The sequence below is a fragment of the Balaenoptera acutorostrata genome, chromosome 10, assembly GCF_949987535.1.
Source record: "Balaenoptera acutorostrata chromosome 10, mBalAcu1.1, whole genome shotgun sequence".
Classification (NCBI taxonomy): Eukaryota; Metazoa; Chordata; class Mammalia; order Artiodactyla; family Balaenopteridae; genus Balaenoptera; species Balaenoptera acutorostrata.
The window spans coordinates 41,341,045-41,357,328 of NC_080073.1; the positions used below are offsets into that span (position 1 = coordinate 41,341,045).

Consider the following 16,284-nt stretch of genomic DNA (forward strand, 5'->3'; position numbering starts at 1 on the left):
TAGACAGTCTATGTCTAACTTTTTAAGAAACTCTCAAACTGTTTTCTAAAGTTGCTATATCATTGTACATTTCTACCGGCAGTGTATGAAGTTTCCGTGGGAGAGTTTTTATAGGGACAGGTACCTAAGGGAAAAAACCCCGTAACTGTCATGTTCTTCCAGTAAAAAAACTATCTGGATGTTCATTCACTCTCTATCTTAGCTTCTTAGGCTTTTGTCTCTGGCTTGTCAGCTTTACCTTTTCTTGTATTTCTAATGAGAAAATATAAATGAAGTCATCTATTTTGCTATTAACCCTTTGATAGTTTATGAAGGAACAAATGAGTTTTGATATTCCAACCAACCTTGCCATGATGCACAAGTTGAAGGCTTGAGGTGTCAGTCTTTGGATTTCTTTCTAGACCATTGTCTCTATCATTAGGACCTAGTCTGACTTGGATAGCCAGGGACTTATTTGGATCTAACCTTCCTAACCAGTTTACTACTGTATTCACCTAGCTAGCATCTCAGACAGGAGAAGGATGCCTGTGGGTTATGTGTTTATTCCTTCTGCTCCAATTTTTTTTTTTTTCATCTTTAGGGCCTTCATTTAGATTTTAAAGCCCTTGGAGATGAAGACTGTAACATTGTAAATTCTCATTAATTCACAGGCCTTGTGTAAGGTATTACAGATAGAAAGAGAAATAAATCTGAGTACTAATCTTCATGAAGTTCAATCTAAGGAAATAACCACATCTATAAACCAAGAACACAACGGGATAATTGCTGTAGTAGAATTATGTACAGAATGCTATGGGAACACAGTGATTAATGGTCTAAGAAAATGCACTAGTGATATGTCACAGAAAACATGATTTTACCTATAGCTAAGGTGAGCAAGAAAGGGGATTCTGGGCAAATAAAGCCGTTTTTGCAAAGGTATAAAGTCAGTACAAGACAGAGCCTATATAGGGAACAATAAAAATAATTTGGTTATGGTGAGAATTTGGATACATATGGGGTAGGTAGTGAGCAAGACAAAAATATGGAAAAGTAGGTCAGATTTAAATTGTCTAAGATCTTGGTGTCCTACCAATGTGATTATTGTATGCTTAAAAGCCAGTGAATGCTTTTAAAGCAGCAAGACAGGCAATCAAATATGTGTCCCTTGAGTGAAACAGGCCCATTTGAAAAGGTGAGATTGGTAGCATTGGAGATCAGATTGAAGACTATTTTAATAGTTTAGGCAAAGTGAGGAACTAAGGATGGAGATGTTGAAGATGCATGCAAAGGCATCTGAGAGGCATCATTTGGGGCTAAGCAAACAAGTGGATATGGAAGAGGCAAGGCATGGCCTGCCAGTTTCTTGAAAGTGTCATAGAGATGATTTGTTCCTGTCCTCTCACTTCCTGCACACCCTCTCCCATGCCTCATTTGACAAACTAAGGTGTGGTATATAGTTCCTGATCTAGAACCAAACTGAAATTATTTTGCTCTTTTTGTTACCAAAGGTGGCAGCAACTTCAAAACAGAATATACTGAGTTTTTATTATTTTCAAGGATCTTTCTTTCTTAACCTTTTAACTGGTGTGTACAGGTTCGTGTGTTGCAGAATTTAGGTTGAATCATGTGTAGTGTTTCTGATACCTCAACTTCTTCTGGACCAGGAAAGCTCCTAGAGAGAGCTCAGGGGATTGTGTGTTTTTAAAGCCCTACAACCTCACCACGTCAGAGATTAAATTAGAAATGCACTGGAATTATTTAGCTTTCTGAACACATACCCCATTCAGAGCGAAGCAGAACATTCCTGTTTACACAGTGCCCTCACTGAGAGCCTGGCCTCTTCTATAGGAGCCAGAGCCTTGAGATCATTGTTATACCTTAAGGGGCTTTCTGTACTCATTGCTGCTGCTACTCATTTCTGAGATCCACAAGACAGCAGCTGAGGGTGTGTTGAAATTACCTTGGCTTATTCAGGCAATTCTTGATCCCTTGCTACATGAGGTCTTATTGTGAAGCACACCCACGCTCTACTGCTAGAAAAAATAACCACAAAATATCAAAGCAAAACATTTGAAAACAGAGTCATTTGCGTTTTGTTTCCTAAAACCAGAGGTAGAATCTGTATGTTCTTTCTACCCTGCCCTCCCTTTCCTGCTCCCACAGCCACAGAAAGAAAGTAGAAAAGTAGAAAATACGCAAAGCTTTTATAACAAGTCAGGGAAAGCTGATGTATAGAAGCCCAAAAGCCAGTGGAGTGCCACCTTTCTCTGGAGCCAGTCCGGAGCAGAGGGAGTTGAACAGTCCCTTCATCACCAGCACCTTCATACTGTTTGTGGAAAGAGAGGAATCAGAAGTGGGGGTAGGTTGAAATAATTTTGTGCTCTAAGCAGCTAGCAAAAAAATGAAGTACCTGTAATGCCAGCTGCTTCTACATCCATCTGAAGTGAGTTGCATTCAAAGGGGAATGCTCATAATCTTTTCCATGGAAAAGTACATTTACTAGGAAGGGGCTTGATGACTGGTGGTGAGCAAAGGTATGGGGAGATGGCCTTGATGGCAGGTGCTCTGAATGCCAGGGCTGCTGGCCCCTCACCTCTCAGCAGTGCCTTATCAGGTGGGGGGCAGGGGGACTGGCAGCCGCCCCCTTGCAGTGCTGGACGGGAGCATTCCTAGGTTTGTCATCGTCTTAGCATCTTGGGACAGAGTATCTTCTGTCTTAGGATCTACTCATCTGTTCACTGACTTGCATGACCCTCATCTCCTCCCCCACAACACCTTGATACCTCTTTAGTCTTTCCATTCCTGAACCGAGGATACCAACCTTTAAGGAGCCTCTTTTGCATGCTGAGACTGTCTCCTACAGTCTAGGGGACTTGGATGAGGAGCATGGTATTTGGACCATGGTTGTGTGGCTAAAGCATTTTGCCTTTGTCCAGGAGTCCTAGAATGTCAGAGACAGGAGAGGTGGAGCCCATTGAGACTGGGCCTCTCTTGACAGTGTGGGATACTGCAGCTCAGAACAGGGACCTGAGTGGTCCAAATCACACAGCACATTTCTCTGCAGAGAAGGTGACCCTGAAACAAATGTTTAGCTACATCAAGGATGTAGCTTTCACTTAGGGTAGAGAATTAGAACTTGGTTTATAGGAGCGAGGCCAGTGCCAGATGACAAGATTTAAACATGAAGTGAGAGTGGTAACAGCAGCTAAGTTGACTCCAGGCCATGTCCCTTTAAGATTCTAATACCAAGAGTCAGGCATCCCAATTGCGGGAAAGAAGGGAGGTTCTGGAAGAGCAGGGCATCACTGACCTGACCTCTCATTCCCACACTGTGGTGTTTTCCATTTCTAGACCTCAAAAAAGCCTAAGACAGCAGAAGCAGACACCTCCAGTGAGCTGGCTAAGAAAAGCAAAGAAGTATTCAGAAAAGAGGTAAGGTTTGGTGGGATGTGGACACTAAGTTCTGAAGGCTTAAACTGAGACTCTTTCTTTCTCATCCTAAGTGTGCACAGCTGTTTGCAGTACTAGGTGGCCCTGCCTTTGGGTGTTCCCTTGCTTCTGTGATTGGACTGTGTAGTTGTTATGTGATGACATATTGGTATGGTCCTTTACAGTGGGATAATAAGCACTTTCATATCCATTATATCATTTTATCCTCACAACAGCACGTGAGGTAGGCAAGACCGGAATTGTCATTCCTCTTATGCTGGTGGAGGAGCTCTTGAGGTTCAGAGAAGGCAAGCTCTGGACAGAAGACTTGAACTCGGGCCTCTGGCTCCAAGTCCATTTCTTTTTCTGTGATATCTCATTGGTGGCTGCCTAATCCTCAAGTGACTGGGAGAAAGCAGCTCCTCTTTATGCTGCTGGAAGTGCAGTACAGCTCTCAAGACACTAACCTTTTCTGCCTCAGGGCATCCAGATTCTAAACTCCAGTCTTTGTTCACTGAAGGGGCTCATAGTCTGTCTCTTGGAGGAAGTAGACCTGTAAATAAGTAATGGCATTAAAAAAAAAAAAAAAAAGTAATGGCAGCTGTGTGAGGAATGTGCCACGATAGGGCTTGGAGGTCTCTGTTCAGGGTGTCAGGAAGGGCTCTTGAATCAGGGGTAGGAATTAGCCAGATAGATCAGGAGGGATGTAATTCAGGCAGTAGAGTGTACAGAGGCAGAAGAAGGCGTCATCCCTTTCAGGGAATCTGTGGGCTGTAGCACCCGGTACGTGAGGGGTGTTGGAAGATGAGGCTGCACAGTATTGTGCTGCTTCGTACTGTGAGTTGCAGGGAGTACTGCAGGATTTTAAGCTGGGAATAATGAAATCCCCTATTTTATTTGGGGAAATGGATTGAAGGGAGAGAGTATGGAAGCAGGAGACCACAGAAAAATTTTGAGTAAAAGCCTTCTCTAGGGTTAAAACTTAAGTTTCTCACTGTCGCTTTGTGATTATTGGCATTTCAGCCCAGCCAACTAGCAGCTGTTTATTTAGTGCCTACCTTGTGATATAGCCTTGTTCTTTGAATGTCTGAAAACTCACTGACTTCCAGGGATGGGTAGACCCTGTTCATGGTGCTCCCTGATGAAGTGGCTATCACTGACCTCCTCGCTCCCTTTTTCCCCTGGGGTCAACTTTGTGGCTTAGCGCCACAAATACTTGCAGAAATCCTGTGCCTGGATCTCTTTTGAGAGCCACTGGGTAGGACAGACACTACAGAGATAGCTCAGGAGGACATGGGAATTTGCGTATTGAAAAGGGTCTTACCCCAGATGTTCTCCAACCAGCTGTCATATCATGTGTCCCTCTGCTTCACATTGATGTAGTATGAATCAAATGAAGTACAACACTTACAGAATCTAAGTAGCCTTCAGTAACAGAATGCCTGCATTTCCTGGAGTCACTGAGCCTCCCGGTAGCACAGAAAGACCCTCTCTGCCCTGCCTCCAGGGGCCAGAGAATTTAGCTACAGTCTCTTTATGCCAAGAACATGAGATTTGTTAGCTGAAATCTGGGGCTGCCATGAGATTCAGCGTGGAGTCCTGCTGCTCTGTCCCTCCATCTGCAAGTGAGGCTTGCTAAGTCCATCCAAGGGAGCCCTTTCCCTCTTGAGGCTGACCCAGGATTCTTTTCTCTTATATCCCACTGGCATACTAGCATTCTTCTGTCCACACCAGCTAGCGTGAGTGAGGGAAAGGGAAGGATTGGCTGGCTCTGCTTACTGCCTATTCTAAGTATTTCCTCAGTACAACTTTCTTGCCTTCTCTGGACTATTGAGCAGTGTGCTCTTCTCCCCGTACCTGCAGATGTCCCAGTTCATCGTCCAGTGCCTGAACCCTTACCGGAAACCTGACTGCAAAGTGGGAAGAATTACCACAACTGAAGATTTCAAACACCTAGCTCGCAAGGTATTCCCCCCTGCTTGTGGTCTGACAACGTTCTGGGCAAACTATGCCTTCTAAGAAGGCCCCTTACATCATAAAAAGTGGGTTTTCCTTGACATATGCCCAGGCTGGAGACCCAGGAACAGAGGGGGAAGGTTTGGGAAGAGAGGGTACCCTACTTGATGGTAGCGGTTCTCTGAGAGCTGAGCTTCCCCTTTCTGGTGATCCCAGCACCAGCCTGCCCCAACCTCCCCCTCCAGTTCACCTCCCAGTCTTTGTGAGAAGGGGCCCGAGGCAGCAGACTGGCCTTCCCTTCTCAAATCATTTCCACTCTGATTGGTGGCTGTGATCTCTCTTCCTGTGTCCTGGACAGCTGACTCACGGCGTTATGAATAAGGAGCTGAAGTACTGTAAGAACCCCGAGGACCTGGAGTGCAATGAGAATGTGAAACACAAAACCAAGGAGTACATTAAGAAGTACATGCAGAAGTTTGGGGCTGTTTACAAACCCAAAGAGGACACTGAATTAGAGTGACCTTCAGGGCCAGGGTGGGAGGACGGGCAAGCTGGTAGGAGAGACTCTGGGGAGAAGAAATCCCGTGGGCCCTCTCTCCCCACCCCACTGTCAGGGCTGTGCTACTGATGACACATCACCCTGGGGAATTCAAACCTGCAGATTTCAACTGAAAGCCACAAAAATGAGCTCCATCTACAACAAGCGGTCCCTGGTTGTGAGCTGTTGGTAGAGGCCATCTGAGACTAGGGTTTAGGCCCTTGAGACTTCCCTTCTGAGACCCTGGCCAGGCCTGACCCCACTCTCAAGCCTGGGTCTCCTCCTTGGCGGTGCTGTCAGCGCACAGACTCATGCGCATCCCCACCCACGACCCCTTACCCTGACGATCTGTATTATATTTTAATGTATATGTGAATATATTGAAAATAATTTGTTTTTTCCTGGTTTTTGGTTTTTGTTTTGCTTTTAAGCCTCTACGTGCTAGGATCACAGAAGACTTTGTAAGGATGGTTTAAGTTCTCCTGCAAGGTTTAATTTGTTATCATGTAAATATTCCAGAGCAGGCTGCCTTGTGGTTTTGGCCAGCCTTGTGCTATGTTGATAAGATTGATTTACTGCTTAAAATCACTTTACTTTATCCAATTTTTACTGAACTTTTTATGTAAAAAATAAAATCAATTAAAGAACTTGGCACGTGTGTTCCCTAAAAGCTAGTGAAGCATGTTTGTATATAGTGTTGGCACTGAGAGAGAAAAGAGGTGGTGGCCATAGCTGTGTGAAGTCCAAAATTAATCCTTGAGATTGGAGTTTATCCCAGGTCTTCCCCACAGGTCCCACTGTGACTGAGGTAGGCATCTTACACGTGCATTCCTGAGCAAAGGAAGTGGACCTGCGACCTCTCTGGCGCTGGGCTTCTTTACTTTGGTTAATAAGCCAGTCAAGAGAAAGGCACTTGTCTTTCCCTTTGTACCTTTTGGCTGGTGAAAGGGAATGAACCTCTTCCCTCCAGAGACTTGAGTTCCCAGAGCCCACAGGAATGCTCATTTGATGTTTGGGTTCCCTGACTCCCCACCATGCCTCCTGACACTGGGCTTGGATCCTAGAGGGAGTACCCCGATAAAGGGGTACAGTGCTCAGGTAATGAGAGCGGACATCTTCTGGAGGACACAGTTCAGTGGAAACACACCCCATCCTTGATGGACCAGTTGTCTGGGCAGTGAGAAGGGCCAAAGGTTTCAGGCCAGCCTGGGGCCCAGCCCATCTTTGCAGACTGGTAACCATCTCTTCCTCACCGGGGTGATTTTGCTCATTGCAGCAGTGCCCTTGGGGAAGAGGCTGTGGCCTGCCAGATATTGGGTGGGGTGGGCAGCAGTTGGAACAGTCACTGCCTGCTGGGCACTTAGAGCTCAGGTTGTGCTCCTTTGATCCTCACAACTTGGAGGCACAGGAATTGGCACTGTTCGGATGAGGAGACTAAGGTTCAGAGAGGCTCAGTAACTCATCTCATATCCTTGTATTAAAGAAATTGTGAAAAGAGGAGAAAAACACCTATTTTAAAGACATATCATTAGACATGCTATTTAACAATGTAGCCAAAGTATTTTCCCATGGTACTGCAGCCTTAAACTGTTTAACTCAAGCACATTATTATATCAAATGGAGGGACCTTAATTTAACCCCCTTAACATTTTATTTTATTTATTTTTAAACATTTGAAATGTTGATAGCACATTTTTATTTTTATTTTTAGGCTGTGTTGGGTCTTTGTTGCTGTGCGCGGGCTTTCTCTAGTGGGGAGCAGGGACTACTCTTTGTTACAGTGCGTGGGCTTCTCACTGCGGTGGCTTCTCTTGTTCCGGAGCACGGGCTCTAGGCGTGCAAGCTCAGTAGTTGTGGCTCGCAGGCTCTAGAGCACAGGCTCAGTAGTTGTGGTGCACGGGCTTAGTTGCTCTGCGGCACGTGGGATCTTCCCGGACCAGGCCTTGAACTTGTGTCCCCTGCATTGGCAGGCGTATTCTTAACCACTGCACCACCAGGGAAGTCCTCCCCTTAACATTGTAAAGAAAATGTTTCAACTAATGTGCTTGAGCACATTAAAAGAAAGTGTTTCTCTTTTGGGTAGGTCTCCCATGCAGAGGTGCAGCCATATGCACTGCTGCTGGCAACCAAGTCAAACTCATGGTTTTACCTGAGGGTCCAGGTTTCAGATTTTCCAAGGAAATCTAGGCAGCCTTTCATTAAAGGGTGGTGACCAGAGAGCTGTCAAGTTTCAGAAAGGAACTCTTTGCAGAGGAATTCTCAGTTATTTTACCTCCTCTGGAGTTTGCGAGGGGAAGATCTTGAAACACACACCCCTTGAAACCTTTAGGCTCAAATCCCCTCAGTGGTGAAGAGAGTTACCGGCTAATCCAGGACCTGTTCATTCCTCTCAATGCAGGATTTCACCCTCATTGCCGATCTAATCCTTGATAGCCCTCTGGCCAACTCCCTGCCAAAGTAGGTGTGATGTCTCCAGTGCTTTGGCCTGTTTATAGCTGACCAAACACCAAGCCTTTCCTGCTTTCATCTCCGGATGATGGTGGCTCCAAACCTGCCCTGATTTTAAGCATAAGATTTACAGGGTTAAGCAGCCCTGGTAAACTCTGAGGCATAGGAATAGCAGCAGTCTGATGAGTTTGGTACTCACACAACAGCCAATGCAGGTCACATCTCAGCTAGGGGACAGGCTGTAGCCCGGGCCCCTGGATCATGACTGGACCCAAGTCTCCTGAGTTTAGGTGACTGTGCTTCTTAAGCGCCCTGATCCTGATTGATGGATACCACGATGGCAGCCATTGTTTCTTCCTAGGCAGGGCCTGTCTGCTGTAGCAACCGCCTCCAAAGTCACAGTAACTGACCTGTCTGCTCCTCCATTCAGGGTGGGCATACGCGAGGGGTGCAGGTGGTCTGGCTGCAGCTGCCCTGTCCTCAACAGCCCCTCAGGTAGGTGGGATGACCTGCCTGTCCTTGGCTTGTGTGGAAGCATGTTTGGACCTCCCTCTTCCGAGTCTGGAGTATGGGTCTTGAAAGAACACTTTCTTCCTTTTCCTCACCTAGAGATGACCTGAGGCCCTTGGTAACTACCTTCCCAGGACCAGTTCAGAGGCAGTTCACTTTGCCTCTGAACTGCCTCTTGCTTTCTGCCTAGGGGTGGGGCAGGCTTCCAGCCCTTGAGGCTAGTCACAGCACAAGTCAGGAAAATGGTCTCAAACCCAAGGCCTGAGAGTCTTGGTGGGAGGCTTCTGAATGTGCCAGTCTATTTATTGTTCTCCAGCTGAGGAAGCTGAAGTTCAAAAAGGTAAAATGCTTCCTAACACAGTTCAGCCAGTGAATGGCAGATGCAGGATGTGAACTACATACACTCTGCCCCCAGAGCTCACAAATCTTCTGTGGGCACACACTGCCTGCCAACTCAGGGGCTCCTCCCACCTTCTAGGGATCCCATCCTTTTTCTGGGCCTCTGCCACATAGCTACCCAACTGTCTCACAGGCCCATGGAACCAGACAGAGCCAGGACAATAGTCCAAAGTTGCCTTTAATATGGGATACAAAAGTAGAAAAAACAGTTGAGGCTAAGTAAGGGGAGGTGGAGTGGGGATCAGGAGGGCAGGACTGCTCCTCACTATCAACCCCTCCCCGCGATATCCTGGTCCCTGTCCTGGAGGAATGTAGGGCGAGGGGAGGTGAGTGGTGCCTGGATCTTCCCTGTCCCCCCAGAACAGCAGGCCGAGGTCACCAATGCCAGGAAGCCCGTGAAAGGGAAGGTGTATGAGCTGGGGGTGGTGGGAGCACCAGAGCAGGTTCCCTGAGAGGCTAGGCTGTGGAGCGTCACACCACGGAGCAGTCCTCAGCCAGTGGGCCCAGGGCCCGGACCACATCTTCACGGCCCAGGACAGCCAGCGCATCTGCTAGCACCTTGAGGGTGGCACCGCTGCCTTCTTGGACAGCCCAGTACCTCAGCAGGGTGTAGGCTGGCACCTGGCTCTGAGCCATGGTCTCCACTGCCTCAGCCTGATAGCCCAGGTGGCCCGCCAGGCCCCGCCAGCCTTTGTCAGGTTCACCCGACGCCTCCAGGAGCTGTTCCACTTCCTCCTGCTGCTGCCGAGGGAGATGGAGGTAAAGCCGGCAGCCAAGTTCAGGATGTGGCCCTGGGATGGGAGACATGAGGGACACGTGAGGGTTAGGCAGGCTTTGCGGTGGGGCAGAGCTAGGTAGGTCTGAAGGACTACAGTTTGGGGAAAGGGGCTCACCCTGGCTGGGGACACAGGGCTCCAGGCTGCTAGGAGAGTCCCGGAAGACACTGCTATCCCCATGCATCTGGTCCCTGTTGAAGGCCCCCAGCTCTGCAGTCTGAGCTTTGGCCAGCTGCTGTCTTTGTTTACGTGAGCACCAGCTGTGGGGAGCAGGGGGAAACTGCCAGCCTGCTCCAGCCTTCACTGAGACAGAGAGGGAGCTGGTTGGGAGCCCAGATGGGGAGGGAGGTTACCAGAGGGCAATGCCCAGACCATCTACCACTTGAAGGCTACGTAGGCAAGCAGACCGAGGACCACGGAGGCCAGGAGGGCACAGTAAACAGGAATATTGCTGCCCGAGGCCCCTGGAGGCTCAGGGAGGAATGGGGAGGAGGTACCGGGGGCCAGGGCTCCCCCTGCCCCCACCCCTTCCCTGTCCCTGTCCTGCTCCCTCCGGGTCTTATCTGTGGAGGAAAGGACAGACAAGGTCAGAGGCAAGGAGGCAGCAGACGTAGACTTTGCTGCTAGAAAGACTGGAAATCATAGTCCCTACTGTGTAGAGTCAAAAGTTCATACCGTGGCGTCAAAAGCTGACTGGTTCATTCCCCACCCTCATCTCCCACAGCCTCCCCTTGGCTCGCCACGCTTGGACACGGATGTACCTTCTCTGGGCTTCCAGACATCTGCTCTTGCTGGTCTACCTTTGCCATCTGACAAACTGGCAGGAAATCTCCTACTCTGGGAAGTCTTTCCTGATCTCTCCCAGTCTCCCTTTTCTGGCTCCTGGTGCATCTCCTCTGCCTACTATGGCACTAAACTGTGTGTCCTGTCTCCCCCACCAGCTCTGGACTGTGAGAGCACACTGATTCATTTTGGTCCCTGTGGGAGCCTCTGTGCACAGGAGACCTTGTAGATTTTTGCAAAATAAAACTGACCTGGAAGGCAAGTAAATGCTGCTGCTAACTTCTGCCTGCAGACCAGTTGTCCCCACAATCCAGTGCAGGCAGGGCACAAGAAACAGGGACTCCAGAGCCTGTGACTGGACTTGTGTGTGGCCTGCAAGGCCAGGGGCCCATGGATACCTCTCATCCTACCCTCTCAGCGCCCAAAATCTGGATCAAGAAGTACTTACTCACATGGACCATGCCTTCCCTGTGGCTGGAGTTGTGAAGCATGGTTCTGCCAGCTAGCAGTGCTCCCAGTGGCTGCATCTCTTAGAGAAGGGGTTGGAATGTCATGGGCAGCACTCAGAAAAAGGAGCTGGGAGACTTCTCTGAGTCCAGAAGGGGCTGTGTATAGGGACATGGGGGAAATTCCTCAAGCCTGAAGTCAGGAGTCCCTTGGGGTAGTCTGTCCCCCTTTCCTGGCTCACTTCATCCTGATTCATTCCAGGGCTGGGTACCTCCCCCCCAATCTCCCCAGTCACCAATCTGGACCAGTTTCCTCCAGGTCAAATGGGGTGGAAGTGATATTGCTGGCTCCAGCTGGCCAAAGCTGGAGGAGACCATATTGCAGCTCTGGATGGAAAAGGGCACACTGGAAACCACCCTGTCTCAAAGACCATGGCAAACCCCTGGTCTGAGTCCAGGGATGGCACAGGGAGACTCCTATCCCCATCTAAGCCAGAGCCAGGTGGAGACTTGCTGATAGGAGGCTTTCCAGAGTTCTCAGCAAGAGCATAGTCCCTGGAGTGACTAAGCTCCCACTCCTGCCTCTAGGGTCAGTGTCCAGCCCTCACCTCCTGCTCAGGGGCTGGACAGGAGGGTTCCTTGGTGGGTTCAGCAAGGGCAGAGGGCATGTGGGCCCAGAGGCCCCCCTGGTCCTTTCTCATCTGGGAATTTGGAAAGGACCTGGAGGCCAGAAACCTGAAGAACACTCAATCCAGGACCCATCTGTACTTACAAGGCTGATCCTGCTGGGACCTACCTCCAGAGGCCTGGGGAAGAGACCCTGGTCTGGGCAGAGGAGGGGATTTTGCCTGGAAAAGGGATAGAGATGAGACCTGGGGGAAGGTCCTCCAATTCCCCCACATCCACATCCAACCTGGTCCAACCCAGGCACTCCAAACTCACTTCCCTCCACAAGGCCAGAGGCCCATGTGTATGGCAAAGCACACAGTCGGCAAGTGGGTCTGGCACAGAGGCTGTGGTGACCCTTGCCACCTGAAGGATGTGTATGTACATTTGTGTCACTTACCACATAAGGGGCCCTTTCTGGATCCGGGTTGGCGTGTGAGCTTGTGACTAACGCTCGCGGAGACAGCCAGGCCTTGTGTCCGACCCACCCCGAGCTGTGGGATTGGAGCCTCTACCAACTCCCACACGCACCCATCTCAAGGCCCACAGAATATGCACACACGCACACACAGCAACACCCTACACGCCCACACTACCCCGTCTTCCCACAGGCAATCCAACCCAGAAGCTGGCACCACAACCGCACAGGATTTCGGGTCTGGAAGTTGGGGGCAGAGAGGCAGCCTCGGCTCCCTCCGTCCAGAAAGACCCGAAGCTCTGTCCCCAGCCCGCTCCTGACCTGTGGGGGCCGACCCTCCGCGGGTCCCAGGATCTGCTCAGCCGGGCGGGACGGGGCCTCCAGGCCTTGGGCCGGCCGGGAAGACAGAGTGGAGTCCCTGGGGAAACTAGGTTCTTACCCGCCCGAGACTAAAGCGCGGACAGGAGGAGGGCTGGACACCGAGGGGGCGGGGCCACCCACGGTCTTGCCCCGCCCGGCCCAGGAACGCACACATGCGTGGAGGTGAGCCCGAAGGGGGACTGAGCGTGCAGCTGCCGGAGAAACTGCGGCCGGGGCCCCTTAGGGACAGGGGCGGTGTGGTTGGGGAGAGGACGGGTCGCCGCAGGTGCTCATGGACCAGGGGGACACTAGCCCGGGACTGTGGCCAGGCAGGGTTGAGACGCCGCGCGTGCACACATGCTTGGAGGCGGAACAGCTACAAAACTAGTCCAGGTTTATTGCTGAGATGCGAGCGGGGGGCCGCCCTTAGGATTAAGGCTACGGCCCGGCCCCTGTGCTCTGCCGGGACGGGGGCTTGGGAACCTGGGCTCCCCACCCCAGACTGTGCAAAAAGTGCTGTGCGGCTGCCGAGGCCAGCGCTGGGACTCCGGGCGGCCCCTCTGCCGGCGAGGGGCGGGACTTCCTGGGGTGACATCGCCCACCAATCCCTGAGCTGGGCAGAGGTGGGGCCGCCCCGCCCACCCCCTGCCAGAGTGTGGGCTGGATGTCGCCCTGTCCTCGGACTCCTGGGCGGGGACCTCCCGGGGCGAAGCCCGCTGGGGGCGGAGCTGCGCGGCGGGGCGGGGCAGGGCAGGCTGTCAGCGCGCCTCTCCAGGGTTGTACTCTGTCTCCCCAGAGGACACCTGGGAGATGCGCCGGGAAGACCGCCACAGCTTCCGCGCAAACTGGCTGCTGCGCACCTGGTAGGAGCAGGAGCAGGCTGGGGTCAGCCAGGACCGTCGCTTCCCCACCCCGTTCGAGGCCCTCCCTGCCCTCATCCTCACCTCAGAGGGCTGCCCTGCGCCCACCACGATAAGCTTGCCGTCTTCCAGGCCCACGAGCACGTGGCTGCGCTCCTTGGTCACAGCCACGCTGCGGATGGGCACCTTCATGGGCAGAGGAGGCGCGGCCGGCAGCAGTCTGGAGGGAGGGAGGGAGGGGATATATACGAACTCGCAACTACAAGGAAGCTTTGATCCAGCAGATAGGTGTCTCTCCATTCTCCCATCTACCTCCCAGTCCTTTGAAGGATGACTCGATTAAAATCCTGACACAGAAAGGGACCTCCCACAAGTGTGTGGCTAAGGGAGGCCCAGGGCAAGATCTCCCCACTGGGGGATGGGAGGACAGGTGACAGGCCTTGAAGAATGTGTCCAGACATGTAAAGGGGATGTGGGTCCACAGGGGCACCTCCTAGTGTCCTCTGCCAATGACCACCACCCTGAGGGATCACAAACCCATAAACAGTGGGGCTCACTTGTTCAAATGGAGGATGTGCAGGGCACACTGGGCTGTGCCCAGCAGAACAAAGTCCTCCGTCACCGCGAGGGCTGTGGGCTGCTCTACCAAGGGCAGTGAAGCCCGCAACCTCCCATTCACCGAGTACAGGTGCAAGGAGTAGGTGACCTGGAGGAAGCAGGAGGTGTCAGCAAGGACAGAATCCCAACCACCCCTATCTTGGCTGGGTGCCCCTTTCCCGTACCTGGGCCCCCAGACGCTCCCGCGCTGAGCTCTGCACCAGGATCTGGCCCTCAGACCCCAGTGCCAAGTGGGACACAGGTCCAGGCAACGTGGCTCCTGGGGGCCTTAGTGCGGCCACAAACTGGCCACGGCGTACAGTGTGGATGATCACAGTTCCATCCTGCAGGAAAGCAGCTTAGGGTGCTAGGCAGGGGTGTGTGAGCTCCAGGGGCAGTGCCCAGCAAACAGCCTCCCCTGGACACAGGCATACACACACCTCGGATCCAGACACCGCCATGTCAAGTTCAGTGCTGATGGCCACACAGCTCACTGCAGCCTCATGCCCGTATAGGACCTGCACAGGCTTTGATGCCAGCCCCACCGAGAGACCACCCTGTGGGGAACAACAGAGCTGGCTCAGGACTGGGGCCTCCCACTACCTTGGCCCCTGAGTGAGTGACAAGGCTAAAGCTCAGAAAAGTGAAGGTCTTGTCCAAAGCCAGAGAGCTGGAGGGCTGTGGAGCCCCAGACTTGCTCATGGTAGCAGAGGGAAGGAGAAGAGAGCAGAGCAGGACTGGAGAGGCCCACTGAGGGGCAGATGGACTGCAGATCTGGACTATGGGGGCCCCGGAGGGCTGCCACCCAGCATACCTGCTGCAGGAGCCGCCACACCATGCATGTGGTGTCCCGGGAGCCTGAGATGAGGTAGATGCCACAGGTGTCCAGTGCAAGGCAGGTTACTACATCTGAATGGAGAGGGAAGGGAAGGGGAGGGGAGGGGAGGGGAGGAGAGGGTACCAGCAAAAGAGAGTGGTTACCCCCTCCCTGGCCAGCCTTGGAACCCTACTCCCACCTGCACACCCCTAGCTCCAAGACTGCACATACCGAGGTGGCAGCTGAGCTGGTTCAACAGCTTGCCCCGGGGTAGTGCAGTCACTCGCAGGCTGCCATCCCAATGGCCACCACTGAACACCAGCTTTCCATCTGGGGCTGCTGCCAGGGCTTGCCCACTCACGCCACCGCCTGGCACCCAAGGGCCACTCAGCAATCGCTGCATCCTGACCCAGTGAGGAGGACCACAGGTGAGGCCAGGCCCTCAGAAATCTTGGCCAGAGCCTGCAGCTGGCCCGCATTCTGTTTGGGTGGGGAGGTGACTTGGGGTGCAGGGTATTTAAAGCTCACCCCTGCCCACAGCCCTCTGTCTTACTTGGGGTTGCCCACGGTGGGGTCTTTGCTGAAGCTGAAGTAATTGCTTATGTTACGGTCATAGGGCAACCAGCTGTGGGTGCCCAGCAGCCCACTGGCACTCACGGTCACCTGCAGGCAAGAGGGGACAGAGGTGGGTTTGCGGCAGAGTCAGAAAGGGGTTGGAGCTGAGGTGGGGCCCGGCCCAGTGCACTTACCAACAGGTCTGCAGAGCCCTGGGTGATGAAGGAGTGGGGCTGCCGGTGGGGAACCAGGGCCAGCACTAGGGGCACGCCATCACTGATGACCTGCAGGGGGCGGAGCAAGGCTAGCTGTGCCTAAGCAGCCAGCTAGGGCCCTCACTACACTACCTGCTCCCTGGAACACGACTCAGTCCCTGGCCCTCAGCCCCCAGGGGTCACAGGCTAGGCATCATACAGACAGAGGTCCCTCAGAGAAATAGGCATCAGAGACCAGTGTGCCTTCAGGGCATCTCAGAAAGTGAGTGAGAAACCAGATGGACAAGGAAGATCCTTCCAGGGTGTCAAGCTTGGTTTCAACTTTGGTCATCCCAACCCATTACTCCACGGCTCTGAGCCTGCTAGCAGGAGGAGAGAAGAGCCTAAACACGTCAGACTTGGGGGCATTCTGGGATGCAGACAGGAAGGTGAGGTAGAGTATCTAAGGCCGGACTCCCTCCTTCTGGTCTCCCTAAGGATGGTCAGGTGAGTCAACACCTTGTCCTGACTCTTCCTCACGAAGAAGGCA

At 52.2% G+C, this 16,284-nt stretch overlaps 3 protein-coding genes across 12 annotated transcripts in view; 1 reads left to right on the forward strand and 2 right to left on the reverse strand.

The window, feature by feature from the left end:
* SETD2 (SET domain containing 2, histone lysine methyltransferase) overlaps positions 1-6,552 on the forward strand; it is a 119,278-nt gene extending 112,726 nt beyond the window's left edge. The window contains exons 19-21 of the mRNA XM_057554657.1: positions 3,334-3,414; positions 5,275-5,376; positions 5,726-6,552. Of these exons, the coding sequence (XP_057410640.1) occupies positions 3,334-3,414; positions 5,275-5,376; positions 5,726-5,887 (345 nt within the window). The 3' untranslated portion in view covers positions 5,888-6,552. The remainder of the gene's footprint in view (positions 1-3,333; positions 3,415-5,274; positions 5,377-5,725) is intronic.
* Positions 6,553-9,422: 2,870 nt separating this feature from the next.
* Positions 9,423-12,978, reverse strand: LOC102998293 (death domain-containing membrane protein NRADD-like). Of its 6 annotated transcripts, none has more exons than XM_057555244.1 (5): positions 12,064-12,978; positions 11,270-11,350; positions 10,418-10,601; positions 10,156-10,298; positions 9,423-10,053 (listed from the first exon to the last, which is right to left on the reverse strand). In XM_057555244.1, the coding sequence occupies exons 1-5, from the start codon at positions 12,173-12,175 to the stop codon at positions 9,734-9,736; spliced, it is 840 nt and encodes a 279-aa protein (XP_057411227.1). In that variant the 5' UTR covers positions 12,176-12,978; the 3' UTR covers positions 9,423-9,733. The 6 variants fall into 6 exon arrangements, with proteins under 6 accessions (XP_057411227.1, XP_007168905.2, XP_007168906.2 ...); XM_007168843.2 differs by having other exon boundaries at positions 11,274-11,426; XM_007168844.3 differs by having other exon boundaries at positions 12,040-12,978.
* Positions 12,979-13,088: 110 nt separating this feature from the next.
* The window catches only part of NBEAL2 (neurobeachin like 2), a 30,535-nt gene continuing 27,339 nt past the window's right edge, over positions 13,089-16,284 (reverse strand). For 4 of the 5 annotated variants that reach the window (XM_057555241.1, XM_057555238.1, XM_057555242.1 and 1 more), the window contains 9 exons: positions 15,735-15,824; positions 15,539-15,648; positions 15,217-15,389; positions 14,983-15,077; positions 14,609-14,725; positions 14,354-14,512; positions 14,129-14,277; positions 13,656-13,791; positions 13,089-13,571 (listed from right to left, as the gene is read on the reverse strand). In XM_057555241.1, the coding sequence (XP_057411224.1) occupies positions 13,470-13,571; positions 13,656-13,791; positions 14,129-14,277; positions 14,354-14,512; positions 14,609-14,725; positions 14,983-15,077; positions 15,217-15,389; positions 15,539-15,648; positions 15,735-15,824 (1,131 nt within the window). In that variant the 3' untranslated portion in view covers positions 13,089-13,469. Of the gene's footprint in view, positions 13,572-13,655; positions 13,792-14,128; positions 14,278-14,353; positions 14,513-14,608; positions 14,726-14,982; positions 15,078-15,216; positions 15,390-15,538; positions 15,649-15,734; positions 15,825-16,284 lie in introns of those variants that run through there. The other variant, XR_009009565.1, reaches the window with a different exon arrangement.

Coding starts and splice junctions, on each gene's coding strand:
- LOC102998293 (XM_057555243.1), bottom strand. CDS start 12,175: ATGTGGATGTGGGGGAATTGGAGGACCTTCCCCCAGGTCTCATCTCTA. Junction 11,427..12,039: donor GTCCCAGCAGGATCAGCCTT/GTAAGTACAGAT, acceptor CCCTATACACAG/CCCCTTCTGGACTCAGAGAA. Junction 10,602..11,273: donor ACAGGGAAGGCATGGTCCAT/GTGAGTAAGTAC, acceptor TTTCCTCCACAG/ATAAGACCCGGAGGGAGCAG.